General features: G+C 39.0%; 1 protein-coding gene across 1 annotated transcript in view; it reads right to left on the bottom strand.

The window, feature by feature from the left end:
- LOC100696921 (protein FAM222A) overlaps positions 1–27,009 on the bottom strand; it is a 38,049-nt gene that overhangs the window by 7,486 nt on the left and 3,554 nt on the right. The window contains 1 exon segment of the mRNA XM_025909302.1: positions 5,032–5,197. Within this exon segment, the coding sequence (XP_025765087.1) occupies positions 5,032–5,161 (130 nt within the window). The 5' untranslated portion in view covers positions 5,162–5,197.

Raw genomic sequence — 27,009 nt, 5'->3', positions numbered from 1 at the left:
AGCGCTTCTCAGCAGGCATAAATACTTGTTTACCACACCAATAATCCTGATATTTAAAATACCTTAATAACTAGGGACGACGCTCAGAAATTCAAGAACGCTTTTAAAAGCCATCCCTCTGTTACCATGACAACCTCCTCCGTGCACTCACTTGGCCCAGTAAGTCCAGTCATTAGAACCATGTAATTAATTGCTCCTGCCTTCATTCATCTGTTTAAGACGAGCCTCTGCAATCGACTATCTGCCTGTTAGAGCGAACGGCTAGCCTAGCAGCTGCGAGGCCACAAACGGAAGATAGATTCATGGCTTTTATTTGTCTTTTTGGTATTTTATTTTACATTATTTACATGATTAGAACCCAATTATATCCTGGTGTGATTGATTATTTCAGTTAATTCCCAGCTTCCAATTTTATTATAAAGCAGACCTACGCCATGCTTTTATTGTGACTCAGAGAAGCTGCGTGATTCAAAGTTCAAGAAAACTCATTTGTCTTGTGTCTCCATTCATCTTCTGTGTATAAGCAGTAATAATATCAGTAATATAGTACTGTACCGAAGTCTTGATTCACCCCTCATGTCTTTATATTTCATAAAAGTGTTATTTTTCAAGGGAAATGTGAAATAAGTGCAACCGTTTATTAAAATACATTCAAACATGCTTGAAGGTCAGTAATACTCGGAATGACCACCTTTATTCTTCGGCACAGCCTGAACTCTCATAGTCGGCTTTCTTGTCATTTCTTTAAGCAGTCTTCGGGAATAGTTCTCCGGGCTTTTTGAAGGACGATCAAAGCTCTTCTTTGGATGTTAGTTTCCTTTTGTTCTGTTCTCTGTCAAGATGATCCTAGACTGCTTTTTTCCCCCTATCCTGGCATGCTTTTAGTAGCAAAGTGCCTTAAGATACAATTTAAAACTGGTTCTTTGCTAAGCTGTTTTTTGGGGGGTTTTTTGTAGACACAAGACTGGTTCTTCCTTTGATTTAGGCTCCTTTGTATGCTTAAATGATTCATAGGTAACTGTTAAGTGGCTTAACAGCATATAAAAACATCGCTCTGAAAATGGTCAGGTACAAGGACTGGACTGAAAATAACTGAGAAAACAGCCAATGTCTAAAGTAAAATTTTGAAAGGCCTTCAGAAAGCCTGGAGAACTATTGGTGAACGCCGCATTAGCAAAATATAAAGAAATGAGAATTGGCTAAAGACTTTTGCACACTACTGTATCTCTTTAAGGATCCCCTCTCTAAAAGCCCATTTCCTTCTTATTGGCTTTTGCAAATAGAAGCCTATACTTTTCAATCTCAGGCTCTTGCTGTGCCTGAGATGAGCATATAAGGACATATGTACAGAGTCGACATCAATTCAACACAAGAGTAGAAACCCCCCCCCCATTTGAAACCAAGCATTTAGAGCAGCCTGATGCCTTAGCTTTAGGTTCACAGTGATTATGTGCACTTTATTTTTTGAAACTGTGAATAATCAAAGCATACATAAGGAAATGCATAAAAGATCAGCTTTACACACACTGACTGCACTCAGTTTAAAGCTGAAGTGATTAATAAAGAGGGCATTAAAAAGATACAAGCAAACATTCACAATAAAGTTTTAAAGTTGTTCTAAAGTCACCAGCAGAGTTATTTCAGGTGCCCCCAGTTCAAGAAAAAAAAGACATCCCATTCATTTTCCCTACAGATAATCTTCGGGGACTCAAAGCTGGCTCACCTCTGCTGTAGTTAGAGTTGATTCACTGTCTCAAAAACTAACAACAGTGCAGAGACATTTTATCTCCAACTGCAATGGTGAAAGAGTTAAACGCTGCCTGTGATTTGCTTCTTCTTCTTCACAGCGATAGCGACTAAAGCTTTTATTGTAGTGTTTAAAGCCACTCGCCATGCCCAACAGAGCTTCAGATTCGAGTGCTAATTCTCTGCGCTTCACATCGCAGCGAGGCACAGAAAAACGCTGACACCGTATGCTCTTAAATCTCACTCACACTAACCTCTCTATTCACAGGCTTCTTTGGTAAACACAAAAATAAAAACACTCAGACACTCATTCGCCTCATTTTCACGAGCCTCGCTCTTTCCACGTCAGTGCTCCCTGGATGAAGGGTAGGTACTCACAGAACAGAGTAACCTCAGGGTTTAACACTTGGTTATGTGTGCTCGAGGAGGCTCTGGCCAAATACTTCCTTGCACCAGTGTCATTCCTCATTTGTTTCTATGCCGCTTGCCCGGCTTGGGCAAAGTTTCCCCCTCTCAAAGGCGGGCCGAGTGCAGGCCGGCAGCGTGGGAAAAAAGCATTTCCAGCTCCGGCTTTCAAGCTGAGATAACAGCGAACATCACAGCTCTCATTCACTCTCATCACATAATTCCTAACAGTCGTTTCTCAGAAATCTTTCGCGTTGGTTTGCGTGGCCGGGAGCTCTAATGGCCCCGCACCTTCCATTTATCGATGGCTAAAAATGAAAATGGCTTTCAAAAGCACAGCAGTGGCTTAATACTGTCCCCTTTTAACTTGATCCAACGACTCATTTAACGAAGAAGCCCAGACCACACAGACTGAGCTCCCATCAGCAGTTTATTCCCTGTGGCTGCGCTTGAAATGTCAGGCTACAGCTGGAGGGTGCTGCACCACGCACAGTGCAGTGCATAAAACTGAAGGGGGGTAGAGGGGGGTGGGTGGAGGCCCTGCAGGTAAACAGGATGAGAAAATGCATCCCTGTTTCTGCCTGAGGCAAACCAGGCCCTTCTGTTCCAACATTTAGCAGACAAGCGCTCCACTGATTCCCAATTAATATTTAATAACAGAAAAGACAAAGGGGTATTTCACCTGGGGAAATGAGGGATGAGTAGATGGAGCTTAAGAGGGAATGAATTTTTAGCATTTCAGATTTGAATATGGTTGGATACACACTGCTTGGCTACAAGTAAATAAGGAAGACATATTAATTAACTGCGCAGTCTGTAACACCACAGATTTCACTTATTTTGGCTGATTGGAGCTTGTATTGTAACTGTATACAATGCACTTAATTGACATGCCCCCCCCCCCCCCCCATCCTGTTAGTCTCATTTCACTTTTTTATGGTACTTTTAACTGCCTGGAGTTTGGTGACCTCATTAGACTCACAGCATGACTCTATAGAAGGTCAACCTGAGGAAATCTAATTATCAAAAATAAATGAGAACAAGACGCACGAGAATGCACAGGATCGTGCAAACAAAGAAAACTAGTAACATAATCAGTCAGATAAGCTAACCCTGACCCTTACTAGGAAACAACTGGGAAACACCTACTGGCCATTTAATTAGGTACACTTGCTAGTACTGTGTTGGACCCAGAAATGCCTTAACTCTTCAAGGCATAGGTTTAAGAAGGTGCTGGAAAGATTCCCAGAGATTTTGGTCCATATTGACATGACAGCATCATACAGTTTCTGCAGAAGTGTCTGGCTGCACGTCCATGGTGCAAATCTCCCATTCAGCCACATGCCAAATGTGCTCTACTGGATTCGGATCTGGTGACTGTGGATGCCATTTGAGTACTGTCAGCTTATTGTCAGTTCAAGAAACCAGTCTGAGATGATTTGATGCGTTATCCTGCTGGAGGCAACCATCAGAAAATGGGCAAACTGTGGTTATAAAGGGTTTGACATGGTCAGCAACAATGCTCAGCTAGGCTGTGATGCTTAAACAATGCTCAGTTGGTAATCAGAGTGAAGTCCCCCCCTCTTTAAGTCAAACAAAAGTGGTGTCAAACAGGGAACGGGGGGGCAACTTCACTCCAATCAGTGTGCCAAGAAAATACCGCCGACAACATTGCAGCACCACCAGCAGCCCGAACCACTGATACAAGCCATCCACCCATCCTTTCATGTTATTTACATTAGACTCTGCCCTTACCATCTGAATGTCACAGTAACATCAAGACTCATCAGACCAGTGCAGTTTCTGTGCAGAACTGTAGCCTCAATTTCCTGTTTTTAATCAACAGAAGTGAATGAAGTGGTGTTTTGCTGCTGTAGCCTAACTGCTTCAAAGTTTCGTGTGTTGTGCATTCAGAGATGCTCTTCTGTAAACCTTGGCTATTTTATTTATGGTTACCCTCCTGTCAGCTCGAAGCAGCCTGGCTGTTCTCCTCTGACCTCTGAGATCAACAAAATATATTTTCACCCAGAAAACTGCAGCACACCATTTAATTTCCTCTTCTGGACCATCCTCTGTAAACCCCAGAGATGGTTGTGTGGGAAAATCCCAGCAGATCAGCAGTTTCTGAAATACATCAGACCAACAACTATATATTAAAAGTCACTTATATCACCTTTCTACTTATTCTGATGCTCAGTTTGAACTTCAGCAGGTCATCGTGACAACGTCGCTGCAATGCAATTACCTGATTAAACTTTTGCAGTTGAACAGGTGTACCTAAGAAAGTGGGCGGGTAATGAGAAACAGACAACAGAGCAGAAGTAGGCTTTGCAGGTACCAGGAACCAGTGGAAGCGAGTTGGACAACTACACAAAGAGCATGAAAGCAGAGTAACCTACATAAAGAAAATAATAATCATCTCATTTAATCAGTTAATTGAAAGAAATCTAATCATAAATTCCACTCCCAAAGATTCAACACTCAACCTTACAGCACATGCAGTGCAATCATTCAAAAAGGTCAAACAACACCCACACACGAAGCACCTTCTGCACAGTGTGAGCATCATTAGTAACCCTGTATGGGCGATTTGAGTCACTCTGTAATTTCACTTTGTCCACTCTGACCTGCATGCATTTGCACTGCATGAGCACGCTGATTACAAGCTTTTACAATTAGCAGACATTATCATCAAGTAGCCCATTACTTTAATTCAAAATGCTCCACAGTACCTGGAATCTCAGCGAGCGCTGCTGAAAACAACCACGTGTGATCTTTACGAGCACTTTGAGCCAACAAGGTCAAGTAGAACATGACTTTTTTTTTTTTTACCCCCAGTGTGTCGTGAAAAACTGTACACTTTATGACAAAATGACTCACCTTTGTGGGTGCATGACTGCAGCGGTTGTACCGGCAGCAGCAATGGCGGCGGTGGAACATCGAGGCTTTTGGGTGTGCAGGCCAAATGCTGCGACGAGAAGTTTTGCCGTCTCTGGATACAGGCCAGCATGATAGTTCACTAGGGCTGCGCACAGCCTGGGTAAACCTGCTAGAAGAAGAAGAAAAAAAAGAAATCACACGATTTTACACTTTGGTTAACACTTAACACCTGACAGACAAAACCACACAGACATATCAGCAAGTTTTAGAGACTGTACAGTTAACTAAACGCTAACTCCCCTCTATCCACAATGAAAATGTTAATGTGGGGATGTTTAGCAGGTATACTAACATCCGCTAATTAAGGCATCAAAGTACAGTCAAGATCAGAAGGAATGCCATTAAAATAACCATCTACCATCAATATTTGATGGCAATCCATCTGGTAGATGTTTAGACTTCTCTGTTTGAATAACCACTGTGAACGTCACAGTCCCTTTAGACTTTACAGGAGACTGAATCAGCCCGACAAAGACTCCAATCCAGCCAATTGGATGGCTCTGGAAAATGTGAAGGGTGGCATTAATTTTTAACTTTTAACTATATTTTCATAAGTTTTACAGCTTTTCCTACTAATACAAACCTTCCCAATGGCCATTCATAAGTATTAGATTTCTGTAATTTTACACATTTATTACATACAATTTAAGACTAAAGAGTTGTGCTGACAGATATCTTTCATTTACTCCAGCAGCATTTCTCTATCATGCAGAAGAATTGAGACGCACTGTTGAAATTGCACTAATTTTTCTTATATTAAAATATCTCAGGGATTAAATGTCTAGTTAAATTTCTGTACACCGACAGACGAGGGAGTTTCACTGGTCGGGCCAACAGAAGATCAAAGTAGCTCTACGGGACCCGCGATGTAAAATAAGTCTGACGTCCCTGCTTTGGAGCACTGGTTCTCAAACTGTGGCGCACAAAGCCACTGGTGCCAGAGCCTTGAAGTCCAGGGTTAAATTATAAAGACAAATAACAAAACGAGTCTTTATTTAACTAAAATTCTACTTGGATTCTTTGCTGACTGATAAAAAGTGTGGCATGTGACCCTTTTTTCCAACCTCTGAAGCAAGGCATACCAGAAAAAGTTTGAGAACCACTGCTTTAGAGGGTTAAAGTCACATTCACCCAGAAGATGTGGAGAAATATCTGTAGTTAACTGAAAAATCAGACCTGCTGAGCATAAAGATTCAGCCTCTGGCCACCAACAGCTATCTGTTCCAAAATTCAAGCTAATCTTCAAAATAGAAATATGTATTTTCTTAAAGCAGATGGCTGCCTTATTTGTGCCTGTGGAGCTAAATGTAATCACTGGGTTTCCTTCTCTAGGGAAGATGAACAGTTGTGTGTAGTTTCATGGCATCCCATCTATCAAATAGATGAGCTAATTATTCCTTCGATTATCCACAGTGATTTTTTTAACTTCAAATTATAAGCATCAGGCATTGCTGATGGAAGCAAACTGCAAAGCTTCCTCGTGGACATTAAAATCCAATAGGAGTGTTCTTTGTAAAGCGCAGATCTAAATTTCTGCAACCACTCGGATCCTTTTACCATATTAAAATTCAGCTGCCCCTCGATGAAATGCAGAGACTGTAAATTTAAGAAAGTAATATAATTTAATGATGACTCCATCTCCTTCCTCTGCTTAGTTGTTATGATGGCTCCTTCCCGTTATCAACCTTGCTTTCTGCCTGTTGTGATCGCAGATCATTTACAAACCCTCCTGTAGCCTCGGGCCGCGTGTTTCAATTTCTAACCGGCTCTGAGACCTTGGTTTCTTGTTCTATAAATTTATGACCGTATTGATCAGCAGAGAAAGCCAAAAGCAGCTCGCTCCCTAAAATAGGCTGCGCTGTTTGCAGTGTTAAGTACTGTCAGAGGAAATGAGAGCCTGTGTCTGAACAAGACTCGCCAAAGCCACAGCCACAGCTGTGCTGATTGAAGCAATCACTCTAAAAAGAGCGAGCTGCGCTTTGAGGAAATATTTCAGCGATAATCGCATTTGACATTCTGTTTGATTATCTGAAAGAGTCAGCAACTCTGAATGCCAGCGTTGCAAAACTAAGGAAAAAAGAAACCTCAGGCTATCGTGCACTACCTATATCTGTATTTGTATCAGGTAGCCCATCTCGAAGACAGACAACTGCTGTCAGTTCAAAATGCCGTAGAACTATTGGTATTAATAGTTAATCAATCTGGTGATTACAAATTGAAACACTGTATTTTTCTTAGATGTGCAGTAGTCCCCAAAATGGCTACTACCAGCCTGCAGCATGTAGCTTTCAGATTGCCCTTTTTTCTTTTTTTTTTAGTTTTAAGGTTCTTCTGGATTTTTGTTTTGATTTCTGCCTCAGGGTCTGAAGGGCAGCTAAAGCAAGTCAACGGCATAACAGCATGTTCAGCAATGGGCTGCAGAAACATGATTACCTTCGCCTCAAAAGGAAGAAGACGGAGTGGATCTTATGTTACTCAGGTGCCAAAAAGAAAAAAAGATTCCCCCACTCCCTTCCTCCACTCAACATCTGTCCCTCGGTGACAAGCTCACTTCAAACTGCTCAGTGCAACCTGCCTCATCTGAACACACACATCTGAAGAGCTAAAAGCCTCGGTATGCCCGGATTCCATTTTGAAAATAATAGCAATTTCACAACAACCCCTCCATTACTACACATTTGTCAAGAGGGAGATACTAAAAAGGCAGAAGGAACACAAGAGAGAAAATGCATGTCTGGAGAAATCCCTTCACAAGCAGAAAATGAGACATGAATTTGGAATACCTTCCATTACTCCCATAATTTGCAGCTGGAAGAAAATGCATCAAGCAGGGCACTATATTTCAAAGAGAGGGCAGCCAGGACTTGACAAGAAAAGTTTCACTGAGAGCACAAACTTAAATCTTAAAAATAGTCTGATTATCCACAAAATAGAAGAGAAATTAAAGTAATGTCAGAATGCATGATATTATCTCAAGTCCTCAAGCAATTTCATCCTTTTTATACAGACATGGTTTTGCTCAATGAATCTTTTTTATGTTTTGCACTTTCTTATGATATATCATTTCTTTGCTTTTTGCTTCCAATGAGCGAGACTGGTATTTTTTATTTAAGTAGTCTTTAGGAATTGTTCTCCAGGCATTCTGGAGGTCTTTCAGTTTTTTTCTTTGGACACTGTCTGCTTTTTAGTCTTTGTTTCTGACCATTTGCAGAGTAACATTTCTTTCTTGTTCATTAAGCCACTTCAGAATGACCTTTGAATTATTCGAGCACAAAAAAGGCACTTAACTCAAAGGATGAACCAGTGTTGTTTTTACACATAACAGGCAACTTAGCAAAGATCCAATTTTAGACTCTTTTAGGTGCTTTCTTATTAGCAGCCTGTCACAACCCCTCCGACAGTATTTGTTTCCATTTCCTTAGTTGAATCTACAAAAATGCCAAAGATAACACATAAAATAAATAGTATTTTTGCGTATATAGAGCAAATGAACAGTATCTGAAAGTCATTAAGAAATAGGTAAAAGATCCTGCAAAGACCTGACACAGGACCTGAGAGATACATCTGACCCGACAGTTGATCCATCTACTGTTCACCGAAGCCTCATCAGAAACGTTCTCAGTGGAAGGATGGCTGTCAAGAAGCCATTCTTAAAGGGAAACAGGGAGAAACAGCTGAGGTGTGCCAAATTATGCAAGAAGTGGACTGAAAATCAGTGACATCAGATCTTATAGACTGATCTGTCCAAATTTGTAATTTTTAGTTTAAACTGACACTGGGGATGTCAGAAGAAATCTACAGCCCTCTGCAAAACATGGTGGAGGCTCTATCATGGTTTGGGCTGCATTTCAGCCACTGGGGCCAGAGATCTTGTCAAAACTGATGGAATTATGAACACAGAAAAGTACTTTGAAGTACTAATCCAACATCAGTACCATTTAGAAAGCATCTGATTGGCAACAGCTTCATTTTTAAGCAAAGAAAATGATCTCAAACACTGCCAATGCACTAAAAGCATACTGCATAGAAAAAAGCAGTGTGAAATCATCTTTACAGAGAACGCAACAAAAGGCAGCCAACAGCCAACAAGAGATATGAATGTCTTTCAAGAAGCCTGGAGAACTATTCCTTAAAGAAATGACAAGAAAGCTTGGCTAAGAGAGTTCAGGCTGTGTGAAGAATAAAGGAGGTCGTACTATTACATACATACTATTATATTGACTTTTAAGCTGTTTTTTCCAGCACGTATTTCCCATTTTCCTAGAAAAATATAAAGAAATGAGGTGTGAATCAAGCAATATGTGAGACACTCTGCTCCATAATCTACAGTATTTATGCATTCAGATATAAGCTACTCGAGCATTTAGGTCTTCTGACTCTCAGGCGACATCCGTGCAAGTGATAAGTAATGTCGTGTGGCCCACTGAGGACCTGACAGGGAGATAAAGGCCTTGTTTTTGCAGTCCATCTAACTGTCCCCCATGGTGCTCTGATAAGGATATGTTGGCGGACAAAGTCATTTTTCAAGCCTTTCCCCTTCGTCCCTGTCATACTGTAAAATGTTTCATATTATAATGTGACGTCTGTCAGCACAAGGCATTTTGGGAGATGATGAGGTCAGGTGAACAGCCATGAGGAAAGTAATGAAGAAACTTGGTTGTTTAATTTAACAGACAGTTTGCAGATGATTTAAACTGAATTATTAAGGCATCTTGTTATTCTTGAGATGACTACCATCAAAGCAGCACCATTTACATCCTGACAATGCGCCGATTATAAATGCATTCCCTGAGATAATAAGGTTTGGTATGCATGATAACCTAGACAATACTACTGCATTATAAAACACATAAAAAGGCTTATGTTCTTGCTTTACCTGTTTGGATGTATAAAGCAGCTGCACAAGAACATCCATCAAAGGAGGAAAAAGCCCTAAATTATACACAGGCTCAGACAAGAGCATCTGCCTGACCTTCTGGAGTCTTTTATGACTTTGCACAGCATTAAGGGTCAGAGCTGAGATAGAGGCAAATTGCACAAAGAGCCTCCTTCTCAACTAATGTCAAATGCACAAATACACCATGCACGCTGGCTCCATGCACACGCACACACTCACGCTGCCACATTTACACTCACACCTCCCTAACCGAACCATCTCAGCTACCGTTAGCAGTTCTCAGGATCCTCTGTAAATAATTAGATGATAATGAAAAAGACGAGCACCCTTTTCACTCTGCCAGTGGATTAGCACGGGTGCTATGCTAATACCTTTCCTTCTACTCAGAAACTGCAGGCGAGCAAAAGGCAAAGAGAGAGAACAAAAACCCAGAAAAGAAGGTTAAATGAGAATAAATAAATGACTAACAAAGAGCAATTAGTTATTACAAAAGAGAAAAGGCAGTGTCTCACTTTGAATAAAAATGACAGGGTCCATGAATAACAATCCACTTATTGTATAATTAATTGTATATTATGTATGGCTTTCAGAGGCACTGCAGGAACCTGTCTAAGTAATGGAGACCAGACAAACCTCACATAGAGACAGAATTAGACAGCAGTGTTGCTGCAGCTGCTGAATTCATCTCCACGCACACGCACGCACGCACACACACACACACACAGACACACACACACACACACACACACACACACACACACACACACACGCACACACACACAGATCATCCGTCCCCAATCCCTTCATACATTTTTAATAGAATCTATTACTTCTGGATTAGCCGATAAGAGCTGGCCTGGTTAAATTCTATAATAGTTTACATAATTGGTATCAGAATGGCATACAAAAGAGAGCCATACTTCTCTTTTCACATTTAGTGTAGAGAAAGCAAAAAAATATAAATAAATAAAGGAGAAAGGAAACAAAGGTTCATGTACGGGATAGCCAAACAACCCGAAGTCACTCTGCTTTAGTAGCAAGAACACTTTGGGCCTGCGGCTGATAACAATGAGCCTCATTAGCACCGAGATTAGTTCCTGTAAAAGGCTTTACAACAGTGTAAGAACGCATTTCCTACGACTTATTTATGCAAGCACAAACTTTATGCAATGTATCATGTATAATATTCTGGCAGATGAGCATACAGTTGGATGTAACTTATGCAGCATTATTAGCCAGGTCAATAAGTCACTGGGGAAAAATATGATTAATATTAAAATGTGAGCTATAGACATGTTTACAGCCTTTACCCATTCACGTATCTGCAGTTATTTTTCCAGTCCTGGAGGTTGCTGTGTGCCCTCTACTTTCTTATGTAAATCACTTTTTCCTTCTAAACACAGACTTTTTTTTTTTTTGTGCAAATCCCACAATCAAATTTTAACCCTCCCTTCCCCTAACAGCGACAACATTTTTTGAGCACAAGTTGACATTTCTAACTTCCAGAGATGTGTCTGACTGATACAAGATTTTTAAGATAGATACCAATACTGATATATCTCTTCTTTACTTTTAAAATGTTTTATTTAACAGGCATAACTGTCATAAATGACAATGCCAATAGATTAACCTAGCTAATATTAAATAGCTAACATTGGCCCACGGCCAAATTGCAGAATCCTGAATTGAAATCTATAATAATTTACAGGGTAAAAAACAAACAGTTCATTCAACTTTTTAAAACTACATTTCAGGGCAAAGCAATCAAACTTTTCAAGCTTTGTTTTTCAGATTTCACTGGGTGACTTTTATGTGTAGTTAGTATATATGTCCTGGGACCAGTGAAACTGCTGGTCAACAAATGACCAGACCTAGCCCATGGTAACCTCGAGGTTCTTGAAGGACTTTGATATAGAAACAGACGATCTGTGAGGGTCACAGTTTTTCTCAAACAATTAATCATTTACTTTTGTGTTAATATAGGTCATTTCTTTGAGTCTGTATTTAATCTACATGACACAACCTAAACACATGTAGAATTTTGCTTTTATGCTCAGCTTTCATTCGTGCAAGCATGAAATGCTAGTATTAGGAAAAAAGGTAAAAAGAAAAAAAGAGGTCTAAATACTAAATTAACTATTTGGAAAACAGTAATTCTGACATTTTACACATAAAGATGTGAAGCACAAATTCAGCCATGAATCTAAACCTTTTTAAACAGCCTTGTTTTTTGAGCAGGAAGCCTTGGGCTGACCCAAAATGGTCTATGTGCACACACAGTGCCAAGGTAAAAGAAACACACTGCACACTGAGTAAAGTCTGGCCAATGCCAAAGCAGCATTAGAGGGTAAACAGAGCTTTATCTTATCTTTATCCCAGTATGCACACTTGAGACACACTGTCAAAGAGCTATGGGTATGCAGCCTGGCCTTTGGAAAACCCTGACTTCAAAGATAACAGATCGTGAATGAGAGTGAGCTGTAGGTTTTGTGGAGAGATAAGCTCTTTTGTCAGTAGATGAAGACTATTATTTTAACATGACATCTGTTTGCCAAACCGTGGACAGGCAGAATTGTTTTTAGTCTTCCAATTCCATGACAAAAAAGATAAAAATGAGTTTATGTTAGACAAACAATCTCCTCCCAAGTCCTGTCTCCTGGCTTCTTAGCTTACTGCTAAATTGTAAAGGGTCACTGATTCCTTCAAGCCATTAAAATTTGGGGGCAAACAAACAACTCATTAAAAACTGTGGAGAAAATGCTGCCTGTATGGTTCGTATGCGGGAGATGAACCTAATGAGAAGCTTTCTGCCATGCATCACAGAAACATTAAAATGCTCTATGAGAAAAGAGTCTTTGATCTTTGGTTCAGCTTATAAAGACATCATCTCACCGCCTTTCTTTAGCCTTTCTTTTCAGACTAAATGATGACGCATCAGTTCAAATTTGGCTTTACATTAATCAAAAATAATTACCAAGTAGCAGTATGTAGACAAAACAATAACGACCTTAGGAGGGCCGGTTCCCTCCTCCCTAACCTCAGGAGGCCCAGTCCTTAACCTTCAACCCACAGCCCACGTCTCGCTAAGCCTTCATCCTGTTAGAATTAAAAGACCAATTAGACAAATTTCAAAAGATGACAGGCTGCTCATAATTACACCTGACATCTCCTAGCAGATAAAGAGCTGATTACAAAGGGTGCACAGGAGAAATTGCTAAGCAACAAAACCACTGACATTATCCCAGTGAAATGGACAAGTTGAGTGCACAGAAGACAGATGACAAATCAAATGAAAAAAAATAAAATAGCACCGAGTAAAGTGCCGGGCCAGCATGTGCCACCAAAACAGCCTCGGTGCACCTTGGCATTGAGTCTTCCAATTCTTCCAAGTCTGATGGTTGTGCAAAGTGCTTACAGTCCATAACCTCCCACAGGTATTTCAGTGTTTTGAAATCAGGTGACTGTTAAGGCTGTAAAATAGTTTCTGGATCAGAAGCCAGTCTGGAAATGGGTTAAATCTGAACTCCTTCTAATAACCAGCAGGGGGCGACTCTTCTGATAGTAGACAACAATTAATGCGCGGCCTACAAAAAAATCGCCCCAATTTTCACTTCATTTATGGCTTCAGTAAGCACTTTCCTTATGCGTTTATCACCCCAGCCATTACTTTAAGTCTTACTGGATACAACACAGTGTTCATTTTGTAAAGCATAGGCTTATTTTGAGTAGAAAAGACAATAAAGACAGGGCATTGTAGGGTGTGGCTACTTTTTACTGGAAACACAAAGAAGAGGACAAAAATCCCAACCACATCACAACGGGGCCACAGGATCCCCTTACTGTAGAGGAGAAGGGATCAGGTTTTGTTTGTCACCCATCCATATATTTTCCAAGTCATCTGCTTCATGTTATCATTCCACGTCCTAACCATGGACTGATACACCACAGAAAATTCGCTGTACCCTGAAAAGTCAGTCAATGGATGACATAGCAGAAAAAAAGGACATGACCTTAATTAGTCCTTGCACTTGCCTGAGTAATAATCTTTCAAGAAAAGGTCATTCTCCTAGCGAGCAGCTCCTTCCATTCAGTAATTCGGTAGGCCTGGAGATTGAGCCGGCCTGAGGAAATTTCACAATAAATCAGAGCTCAGCTTCGCTCCTGAGAAAGCAAAGGGAAGCAGGCAGCCAAATGACAAATCCCTTTTCCCTCACAGAGCTGGAATTACTGCTGGGGTGTGAGATGTGAGATCAGAGGGAAACCCCCATGGGGGTTACCTGCACACTGACTGCTCGTGATACAATGCAAATTAAAAGCCTCTCGAGCAAGTTCGGACTCGGACAACACATACTTCACACACGCAAACACAATGTGAACATGTAATTACAGCTAGTTAGCCGAAAGTAAGATTTTCAAACTGAAGCTTTCAGAGTGAAAAGAAAAGGGATGGAAATGAGCAGGCGGCAATATTTTCAATACACTCTGACATTATAATAAATCAAAGGCCAGAAAGTCATGATTTAAGTATGTTTATAGGAAAGCCATAAGGAAGAAAAACGACCCAGAAAAGCCTATTAAACTAAACCCAGGGGAGTTGGCATATATTTCTCTTTTGCTCCGGAAACAGCCAGAAGAAAAAGAAGATGATAATAAAACACCAAATTGCTGGCTTTTCTTCTCTGCCTCTGGTGCTAAGCTGTGACATCCCATCTCTCTGGGTAATAAAGGATCTGGCCCAAGCAGGAAAAGCATGCAGGGTAGAATTTCACACCTGGCCAATAATCTTTAGGAACTCTGCTGCGGCTAACCTTCAACCTCGGCTGCCACCGGTGCAGTGAGGTGCGATGATCCCACCTCCGGCTTCTAGACAATAGAAATGGAAACCTTCTGAGGCAGCCCTGAATGACCGATAATATACTTCAAAGCACTTCCCCTATCCACTGAGATGCTGACATGTAAAGCGCCTTTCAAAGCCTTCAACCCATTCATGGATGTGCAGACTGATATTTGCTTACACCATAACGCCTCTATAGGAAAAAAAAGATTAAAAATTTAAAAATGTTTCTTGTCTTGAAATAAAATAAAAAATCACGTGCCTCCTATATTTTCTATAATTACTCGTTAAATACATGTTAGGAGCTAGTAAATAATATATATTATTGTTTAAGACGAAAACAAATGAACGACCTCCACTCTGATGAATGCACACTGGCCAATAGATATGATACACAGCTATAATGATATACAGTAAGGGCGAGACGCTCCTATCCTATTAGTGCGCACTGGGCATCTTTCACCAATTCAGCGCTGTCGACCTAAAATCAATGCTGGCATTACACGCTGAAGCACCCGTACGAACCTTATTTGCTTTCTCACTCCGTTATTGTTAAATACTACACACACACACACACAGACACAGCCATAATTAGAGGCAGTCTGACTGGCACAAATGCATGGCAAACAAAATTATTGAAGAAAACTAAATAAAAACAAACATTTCACAAGAGTCCCCACAGAGGAGATTAAACATTATTATAGAGGGAAAAGGGGAAACATGATCGATGTCTTACAGAGTTTTGTCTTATCATAAGGCTTGTTTATCTTTGGTTCGCCACGGCTGATTGGTTGTTCTCCTGCTCGGAAGGCGTATTTCCTCTGCAAAAGCAATCTCGCCACAGAATTCGCGATGAACGCCTGAAACCCCGGGAGGAATATCCATTGATAAAGCTGGCTCCGTTAACTGCACTTCCTCGACATATTCGCCGCTGGTGTGGGAGATAATTTCACCGATTAGGTTTTCCTTGCCATCGCTTGCGTATCATCTCAGCAAGCGAGCCGTGTGAACCACGGAGAGTGATGTCGGAATGAAAATGAGTTCTCTGCACTGTTGAAACCGGCTCCGGGCCAATCAATCAAAGCTTCATTTGAATATTCCCACGGCTCGGCCAATCATGCGCGAGAGAGGGCGGCCGCTGTCGTGATCCCAAACCAGTCAAAGGAAGCACGTTCCCGTTTAGCGGAAAGATTTAAAGGGGAAGAGCGTCCCGTGTGTTGGCCCAGAACAAATGTAAGTTTTCGGTCTTTACACAAGCACATCTGATCGATCAAGAGAGCTACACACCAGGATTCCAGATGGGGTTTTTTCTGCAGCTTATCCAGTTAGCAGTGCTTAATCAACCCTTAATTAGATTAGGTGTTCAGGAGGAGAACTGCAAGTAGGCGTCCTCTGTCCAAAAGCTATATATTATACACCTAGACTGTTACTCACCGGCCATCTATATGGTGGTGGTATAGAAACTGCCAACCTACTGGGTTTTCCACACACAGCTATCTCTAGGGTTTACAGAGAATAGTCTGAAAAAGAGAAAATATCCTGTGGTATTCCTATGTAGCAGTTCTCTGGATGAAAATGCCTTTTGACGTTACAAGTCAAAGAAAAGACTGATTCAAGCTGGTAGGAAGGCAATAATAACTCAAATATCCACTTGTTACAACCACGGCATATGCAGAAGACCATCGCTGAAATCACAATGCATCAAACCTTGAAGGACAGGCTTACTCCTGATTAGTGTACTTATCTTCTGCTTCCAGCCATCAGAAGATGAGTACACAACCTAGTACTAGTGAGGTTGTGTACCGAGTGAAGTGTGTATGTGTCCAAAAGATTATAAAGTGAGTGTATAATGAGGCTTATTATTACAAACTCATTGTTCTGTCATTATTGTTGTTAGTTTGTAAAGCTATTGTAGGCTATTTGAATAAGACAAAACTACTTTATGGTGTAGGGGAATTTCTAATGAATTCCACACACAATACTGTTTTATACATCTGAAACTGTTCAGTAACTTTAAGGTAAACAGAAAATACCCTTTATTTAACACTGTCAGGTAATGACTGAGAGACAACAGATACACTTTAAAATATGGGAGAATATCACAAACTGTAACCTTAAAAAAAAGTCAGGACTCATCAGTTCAGAGATAAAAGCCTGTTTTCAAGAGAAGCTCTTGACAATCCACAACACATCAATGAAGGCGTATTTAAAATGCACAGGAATAGATTTCCAATGCAAATAATCACAGTAATGTACCTGAAGCATTAGCAAACTAATTTTACTACTACACTGTAAAATGTAATTCTAGATGTTTGTTATTTCAACATATTATTCTATATCAGTTTGACGATAGATGACTGAAGTTGTTGTTATAACATAGAATTACAAGTTAAAAACGTCCCAATTACACCAAAAAAAGCTAACTTGAAAACTCATGTCCAGCTAAATCAGAAACTTATGTGAACTTGACAATGTGGGTAAGTTGAGCACAGCAGGATTCAAAACTGCCTCACGTGACTCCTACCGAGGTGCATCATGGGGAATTGGCGGTTAACGACATGCTCACTTTACTTGGACGTTTTCTAATCGTCTTCTTTGGAATATGCTTTCAAGGTGAGTAACATTGGTTATAACTATAAGGAAAGAGAGCTACAAAAGTTGGAACATGTTTTGAATTTATGGCATGATGTGTGTTTTTCTCTTTTACCGAAATGTTTGCTTTAGCTAATGTAACTTTAGCCGACAAGGTCCAGCTTGTGTGTCATGACCAAACTTGACCTAATAAACTGACACATGGCCTTTTTTATGGGTTTAATGTGGCACTGACCAAATCACAAGTATTGTGCCGCTAGCTTTAAGGTTGTGCACTCAACCACTGTTGCGATATTAGCAAGCTAACTCAGCTAATTAATAAAGCTTATTTCATATTGTCTCTGTACTTGTAAATTTCTTTCAAGTTCACAGGCTGTTGTATTTTGGTGGAAGTTCATTTTGGGAATATTTCCAATAACTGGCTGGGTTCAAAAAGAACTTTTTGGCAGGACTCCGATGCTTGTTGTCATCTGTTTACCCCTATGTAATCACTTAAGTTGTTATTAACTGCTGCATGCTAAGCTGCAAGAGTGCACTGAGGATTGAGACAAAATATGGTCTACAAACCAGCATTATATTAGTTTTTATCAGATAGTCCTCCAGTGTGTTTATTTTTTGCTTTAATTCTATTGTGCAGTTATTTGTTACCCTGAAATGCTTGATGCTTAACAACAGCTCACTATTTTAACTTATTTTTGAACTCTTGTGACTAGTATGACTAGATTGTGTGAGTTTCCATACTAAAAGAGCTGTAGTGATAAAATAATTGGCATCAGAGACACTGATTTTTGGCATGGTATACTGCAGAAGTTTTTTGTTTTTGTTTTTTTGCATAATTTACCTTTTAATTAAACTGCATTCCCTGTATTGTAACAAAACTAATATTGTTTATATGTCAGAAAATTAGCAAACATGAATAAATGGCGAAAACAATATAATTATAACATATATTTTTATTTTACTTATTTTAGGTCTGTGAAGCCAAACTTGATGCTGGGGATTTATTTTTGTCAGTGGAGTCAAATGGTAAGTTACGATTTGTGCATTTTGTCATACTGGAAACACCACAGATTATATTGTAACTTAATAGCTCTGTAGAACAAATGATATAAAGATTGTAGTGTCAGGGTACTTCTTAAGAAGTAATATGGCACTATTGATGATCACATGCAGGTGGCATAAACTAAATATTCAGACGTGCTACCAACAAATGATTCATTAACAAAAGCAATGGAGCAGACTGTTTAGGTTCTTGTGGTTGTAATAACATCCATAACTGCAAGTTTGTCATTAATTTATTTTCACAGGTCTAGATGATCACATCTGTCTTTGTCATTTAAATGAGGTGGACTTGCAGACTTTGCACTTTTTGGGGGTAAATTGCTGTCCACTACATATACACAGAATGTGCACAGTATTTCAGATCTAAAAAGGGAGTATGTAATGGACTTGCTGGCTTTAATGTAAAAAGCCTGTTGTGTAACTTTAATGAGGCAGTTGGACTAAAACAGTATTGCTCACAAGGTAAACATCTGAGGAATAAGGAAATTGTTACTTGTCCTTTTACTCAGTGTTCTTTTAATCGCACGTTTACTAAAGTTTTACATCACATAAGTCATTTTCACAATCATTCTACTTTAAAAGATTTCGAGACAGAGCTTATTGTTCTGTGAACTTCCTTGTTTGCTGAACGGCAGGTAAAGTGCATCTTTTTGTTTGTTTGCTTTTGTGTGTTTGTGTTTTCTCTAATGGGCCTCAGATGACTGTTTGCTTAAATTTGGGTCTCAAAGAATCTTTTTTTTATTCTGCCTGTACTCTCCACCCCTCTTCTTCTATTGCTCAGGTTGAAGCAGAATTTGCCCGTCTTACATCTGTTGACCTGAAAGGGTTCCTTTTTGCTGTGCTTGACCATTATGGAGAGGTTCGTGGAGCTGTAGAAAATCAAGAGCGGCATAGGAGGGCTAACTAGGCTCATAAGATGCTTCGGTGATGATGTAAGTGTTCAACTGCGAAATCTAATCCTTTGTTTAAGTTTTAGGTTATCCAGTTCAACTGATGAACTCATTGAAAGAAAGCTGATAAGTAAAGTCTGTCATCATATTTCACAACCGGACATTTAGTGTGGTAACTTTTACAGAATCTATGTATATTGGTGGTAGGTTGGATATCATATTCTACTTGAATGTCCTGATAAGCCTGATTCAAAATCTCCAATGATAATCATATATTGATGGAATTATGTATCAAAACGCTGTGAATTTGGAGCTGTCTACATGCTTCATAAACACTGTTTAAAAAGTGTTTTTGTTTTCTTTTTGACTTCTTTGACCAGAGCCCTACACAAAGGAAGAGGACAGAGGACCTCATTTTCTAAAGGAAGATCCCTCACACACTTTCAAGACTGTGAAGGTTAGCATTGTTTCTTTTAGTAAATTTAATAATGACAGCACCACAGTGGATTTTAAATGAAACATATGGCATCTATGAAACAATAGATGCCACATGATAACATGTGTACTTTTTCCTCACCAAATGTATTATTACAAGATCTTTGACACTGGATTTGGTCTGGGTTTCAGAGTAACTAACTGGCAAGCTAGCATTGATATTATTAGTGTCTTGTGTTTATTCATGTCTTCACCAGGGTCTTTGACATTTCGCTGCTGTACTGTTCACTTCAGCTTTACGTTTGATTTCTCACATTGTATATTGTAATGGCAGAGATATTAGGATATTTAAGGGGCTGCAGTGGCTGCTACAGCTGTGGGGGGCAATACTTTGGTGAAATGTCTTGGACCCTGGAAAAGAGACTGTGTAGACTGGGTAAGCAATTAAAGGTTACTGGCCGAGAGTCATTGGGCAGCTGGGTAAAGGTGGATGTTGATATTCAGTGCCAATTATGCAACCTGTTCAGCCATGTCTATATGCTCTTTTTTCATGCTGTTAATATAGGGGGAAAAATAAACTTTAATCAATAAACTGATTAAAGAAGCATTGTCTATGGAGCCATAATCTGATCCTGTAGTGTAGCTGCAGTTTGCACATTTCATGTATTCTCAGCCAGATTTGGTTTAGAGCACAGCCAATATTTAGCATAAGTAGATTTAAATTCACACACTGGTGATGGCAAGCTACATTGTAGCCACAGCCGCCCTGGGGCGCACTGACAGAGGCGAGGCTGCCGGACACTGGCACTACCGGGCCCTCTGACCACCACCAGTAGGCAACAGGTGAAGTGTCTTGCCCAAGGACACAACGACTGAAACTGTCGGAGCCGGGGCTCGAACCGGCAACATTCCGATTATAAGACGAACTGTCAACTCTTGAGTCACGATTCAGTCATCCACCCATGTGTGTGAATGACTGAATGTGTAAAGCGCTTTGGAGTCCTTAGGGGACTAGTAAAGCGCTATACAAATACAGGCCATTTACCATTTAAATTGAAAATTTTGTTTGAATTCTGCAATTGAAGACATGCTCAGTTATTTATGAACATGGTCTTTGTTTAAAGCAAGAAATGGATTTGTAACATGGGGGTGCATATCTCATTCTGAAAAAACTTTAACAACTAATAAGTGTTACCCAAAGCCAATCACCATCATCCAAAGCATCAGTATGGCTCTTCCTTGGAAAGACATGAATTGTTAAGCACAAGGGATATTGTGTAATTGTAATTGTGTAATTTTTTTTATTTTTTTTTTGTCTTTGAACCCTTTTATAGCCGACAGGTATTGAAGACACGTTTTCTAAGACGATGAAAGTTGGCATTGCGATGGTGAAAGAAGAAGACATCATCGATGTGTTGGTTGTCCTTGAGGCGGCAGTAATCCTGTCTAATCTGAGGGATGTCTCAAGTGCCATTTCCATGCTGATGGGCCTTCTTTTTGCCCTCAACATAGACTATCCAAAGGAACTTAAGGACATCTTTGAAGTCATTCAGAACATCCTAATGAACATTGGTGGAAGGCAGTGCATCTCACTAGTGCATGGTCTAAGAAACAGACTCTTGCAGAAAGCCATGCAGAACTGTAATTGTATGCTCACAGCATACAATTGCCTTAGTGTTAAGGACAGTTTTTATTTTACTGTTTGTTTTTTTATTCTTGCAAGTTCTCATTCTCACTTTTGTATGTCACTAAATGACTACACTTTACATTCCAGATTAGACAATTACTCATTTGTTCATGGTTTAAGAAACTTATGTGAACAACAATATAATGGTGGACTCTGCAGATGCTTATCTCATGCAAGTCAGTAGTTTTTCCTTTGTTTTGCAATTGAGCAGACTCAAACTGATGTTTCTGAAATATCCATCTTATCAAATGTTTCAGAAGCATGCACTCATTTTCAGAGATATTGGTTCTGTGGAATTTGTTGCAATTGTAAACGAAGACAAATACAAGAGTTTGATGTCTTAGTTGTTATAAACTGATCTTTACTGTCACTTATCAAAGGTTTTGTACTATTTTAATATTTCAAGTTTTATGCTAACAGGTGTGACTGAGCACAATGAAGTTTAAAAATTTTGTAAATGTAAAGAATAACTTTTCTAAAATAGCAAGTGTCCCGTTGATACATTACATTAATGCAGACTTTATGTTGTTACTTCACAAGAATCACTACTGCTCCTAGAGTATTGGTCAGAATTTAATCTTCACCCAAACTGGGCTCAAGACCAAGTTCAAATTTATTGTTTCACAGGGAGCAGCCTTTGAGTTTTGATGGATTGTGAGCCTGATGAGCTACGTCACTGATTTTTCTGTTTCTCAGATGACTAAGATGGCACAATAAATGGTGAATGTTGGGCGCTCATGAGTAATTGTCTTGTCATGTTCTTAAAACAAACTTATGTACTATACTTGTATGAAATGATCAGATAGACTTTAATGGAATCTGTGGGTTTTTATTTTTTTTTCTGTAAACAACAGAAAATTTATTTAAAGGAATGTAGATATTTAAACCTGAGATCTAAGATAAACCTAACAGGTAGTTTTGCTGAAATGGATGTTAGAAAGCTTAAAAAACAAAACAAAACTTAAGATGTTTAATACACATTTTTCTTTACATCCAGTCAATCAACTCTGATAATTAAAATGAAACTGATTTACAAGTTCACTCAGCTACCTTAAGGAGCTCAGTTAATTAATACACTTAAATCAACTTAGCTAACAAATTATGTTAGTTAAGCTAAAATAGATTCCTAAGTTAAAAGAACTACTAAAGTATTTGAATTAACTAAAAAACCCAAGTCAACTGAACTAGGACAAGAGTTTAAACAATAGATTATTTTAATTTAGCTGAAAGGGTTTTCCCAAGTAAAGATGACAATTAAAGGAGTTGAACTGACTAACAAATCTCAGTCAACTAAACTAAGACGAAAGTTTAGACAACATGTAATTTTTCATTAAGATAACAATTGGTTGTGTTATAAGAACAAACTCTATTTCTTGACTTAACTTAAAATTTTAAGGCAGCCCTTTACCTCATATTTTTAAGTTGAAACAACAAGTTATATTTTACAGTGTACTGTTACTACTACTACAACAAAGGTTAAGACAACTCACAGCTGAGTTATTTTGCATTTTCACTGGGACTGTCTGGACTGATGGCTCATAGTTTTTTTTAACTGTCAGTGAGGAGGAATTTACTTTTTGTTTTGTTTTTTTTGACACCAGTTATATTTGTCAGTGTAAAAAGATTTTAGTTCGCTATGAGTGCTGGAACGGAAAAGTTGAAAGGTAACGCTCGAGTGGTGCATTCTTTTCCTAAAACGCTGCCAATAGCTACATTTAAAAAGCTGGGATTAACACAGTTTACTGCGTTGAATGAAGCCATCGTTACTGCAGTAATTCAAAACCAGCAGAACTGCAAGTTTATTTGAAACCAGTTAATCTAGATCTTGAAATGCAAATATAGATGTTGTAGGAAGTGGAATAACAGTGTGTGCCAGACTGTGTTTCTGTTTTATGTTATACATTTTGCTCCCTGAGGTAGACACATTTAAAATTAGAGCATTTATCAATATAATAGCTTTGTGTCTTGTTACCCTTAAGGACATGAGGTATATGACATATTCAGATAGAAATGACAATCTATGCTTGACTACTCACCCAGCCTAAATCTAATAATAGTGCCCAGTGGCTGCCACAATGAACATGCTGTAAGTCTAATGACATGACTGCATGAGGTGATTGCATTATAGAGGGAAGGTAAATGCACCTGTGCATTTTTATGTGTCTATGCAAGTGTGCTGGTTTTAAGTATCTAGAGATTGTGTCAAACAATATAAGCCTTTTACAGCGATATAACATAGTAGGAAATGTACATGTGTTAGGGATTAAAGTAGGAGTTTAATATTATTTACCTGTCTCACTTTCAGGGCCTTGGAGTTGCACATCATGGCTCAGTGTCACTTTTTCATGGCTCACTGCAACACACAGGAAGGAGGGATTTTAAATGTCTTTATTACCACGTCTTTTTTGTAATGTGGCAAGGAAAATGTCAGAAATGTCTCACCGTAAGTGCGTCTGATGAGTGAACAACGCATTTTAAAGAAACAGTTATAGGCTCAGGGGGCTGGGGTAACCCCCATGATACAACGAGTACTTCTTCTCCTGGGAATTATATACCACATCTGCATGTCATTAAAAATGTTCCTCTTTCTTCCATAGTCTGTGCTTTGTCTGTGCTTTATGTTCTCTTCTGTTAAAGGGAGTTCTTTCCCACTGTTACCTGGAGCTTGCTCAAATAAGGTTGTCTAATTGTTGGGGGTCATCTCTCTAATACTGAAAGGTCTTTTGCTTGTAATAAACACCTTAAGACCCCTGTTGCTTTGAATTGGTGCCATAATGCGCTAAAAATCTAATTGGTTTTTTTTTTTTCTGTTGTTCACCAGAGTATAAAGAGATTGTTGTTTGATTTAGGGTTATAGCAAGTAAAACTGAATTAAAGACAAAACAAGCACACCCACACAAGAAAAAAAAGAAGAAAGTTAAACAAAAATTGTGCACATTAAAGTCATTATCTTGGCACATTACATGTATACTTTACAGGATATTTAAAGTTGTTCCAAAACTAGAATATTTTTGTTGAAGCTAGCAAAGAACAAGAAGCACTGCAATGAGCATGTAGAGTCTTCTACCCACTAATCAATTTTTTCATGTCTTCCTGTGATCTTAACTTTCTAGCTTTCATGTCTTAAGTGTTAATCTTTTAGTCATGCTTCCAATTAGTCCTTTGTGTATGTACAGTCCTCTCTTTCCCTTTTTCCTTTGTTAGATGCTGCTAATGAATCCTCTCAGTTGTTTTTCATGTGTCAATCTCCTCATTCTGGAATTTCTGCTTTTTGTACTTTTCTATGTTTACAGTTTTGGTTGGCTGGATAGATGGATGGATGGAGCTGTCAGTAAAGGCAATTGTTGGTTTACTTCATGTCATGTTTTTCACCTTATTGTCTGCATCCCACCTGCAAAGGCTCAGAGCCCCCACAAGTGGAGCCTGTCGCAAGCAGTAATCTAGGTGATGATTAAGTTATCATTTTGAAACATACCATCTGTTGGTGGGCCACAGGTAGATGCCTTTGTCCATTTTTCCAGGTTTAAAGTCATTATTATCCCATGCTAGGCTATAACCAGAAACTGAAGAAATGGTACACCAGATAATAATAATATTCATATCTAATGGATCAGGTGTTTCCTCACTCAGTTTTTTAATATTTGCAGAGTACATGTGTCTGTCAAGTCTTAGTTCAGGAATAAGTTAAGATGATTCAGTGTCGACCCATGCTGGGGTTGGCTTTAGGGAGAAGTAATACATTATAGTGTGCAGCTGTGCAGCCCAATAGTACCACTGAAAAACACTGTAATTTGCCAGGTATAGCAATGCCAGTTGTAGCCTGTTTCATCTATCATTTCACAATAAAATTGTCACACAAATGCCAAAATGTAGTAAAGCAGGAAAATGGCAACAGCAAAGATGTGATTTGGACCAGGTACAACAATTTTGGAGGGGTATTAATTTCAGGTATTATTAATCTTTCTTCTAATTTATAAACTCAAAGGTAGGATCTTAACTTTTTTCAAAAATTTTACAAATGCTAAATAGGTAAATATGTTTAAATATGGAAACATAAGCAATGGATCTGCCCCTTTTATTTGTTTAACAAAAGAAAATAAAATTTAGAATAATGAAAATAATCTAGAAGTTGTATTTATACCTCAAGAATACCTCGAACAGCATCTTCAAATAGAGCTATGCAATGTGTGCATCTGACCAGTCTTAACAGCAAAGATATTCTTGTGTGTACCAGAAATATTCTTGTGTGCCACAGCAACATAACAATGGGTTCTGTGGCTAGTTTAAACAATAAGGGTGGCAAAGCTACTGAGCTACCAATATTAAATGCTTGTGAAATAACATTGTTATTCAGAGCATCAAGCAGGGCTATCTACAGTATCCTTTTCTACATCTACTGAGAGTAAAGTTCTATCTTCTCCATCTGTTGTATTTGTGCAGTATGTTATATTAAGATGCTTGAAAGTGTTGCCTCTTTTAAACAAATGCATTTTGATCGGAGTCAGTAATGCCTACAAGAACACACTCTAATCTTTGTGCACAAGCTGGCAATATGAATCTACAATGTCACGAACATTTCACATTCTTTTCTTTTCCATCCATTTTCTTAGTTGCTTATCCAATATGGGGTCATGAGGGTGCTGGAGTCTATCCTAGTTGTCCCAGGATGAAATGTGGGGGTGGATCTTGTACAGTTCACCAATCTATTGCAGGGATAACAGAGCACTCACACCTGTGGCCAATTTAGAATAACCAACCTGAGAACATCCAGATTTCACAGAGATGCCAAGCAAGTTCAAATTCAAATCAAGGACCTTCTTTTTGTGAGTCATCAATGCTAACCACTGCAGAAGTGCGCCACTGCTTGTCACCGTGACAAGCATTATACTTTCATGTCTACAAGCCCAGGAACGAGCTTAGAGACATTGTAGTTTTATAACTTTGTTGTTTGTAGTGTGAGCATACAATATATTAACTAAGTAGCTGTTGGGTACAATCATACTTTTATATTATTACCACCAACAAATCATGTCACATTTGACCTCTGACCTCTTCTTCAAGGTCAGTAGTCAGTAGTCAAAGTGATAATAATGCTATACAGAGCGATTTAAAACCATGTTTCTTTCTACAATTGTTTGTATTAACAACATTTGTAATATACACCACCCCCTCCTATATGAGTCAACAGTTTCCAAATGTCTTTGACATTGCTGCCAGTAACTTCTAATGGTGAGGCCTCTACAGAAAGTCACTGCACCTGGCCAAGAAATAGTCCTGATCTTAAGCTTCAGTAAAACCACAGCTTGTTATATTTACCCATCCATTTATCTGAAAATGAGATATAAAGTTAATAAAGGCTACCCAATTTCCTTGTACGCCTTTCCTGCAAGCTTTAAGGAACTGACTTTCTGCAAGTATTTTACCCAATATGTCAAAGTCTGCCATGATCCAACACAGATTTTTCAGTGTTTTCATTTCCAGAAGTCGAATAAGATGCCAAAGACCATTCTATATACAAATT

This window comes from Oreochromis niloticus, linkage group LG7, assembly GCF_001858045.2.
Source record: "Oreochromis niloticus isolate F11D_XX linkage group LG7, O_niloticus_UMD_NMBU, whole genome shotgun sequence".
NCBI lineage: Eukaryota > Metazoa > Chordata > Actinopteri > Cichliformes > Cichlidae > Oreochromis > Oreochromis niloticus.
Note: the sequence above shows the minus strand (reverse complement) of the source record. Positions and strands in the feature narration are given on the sequence as shown.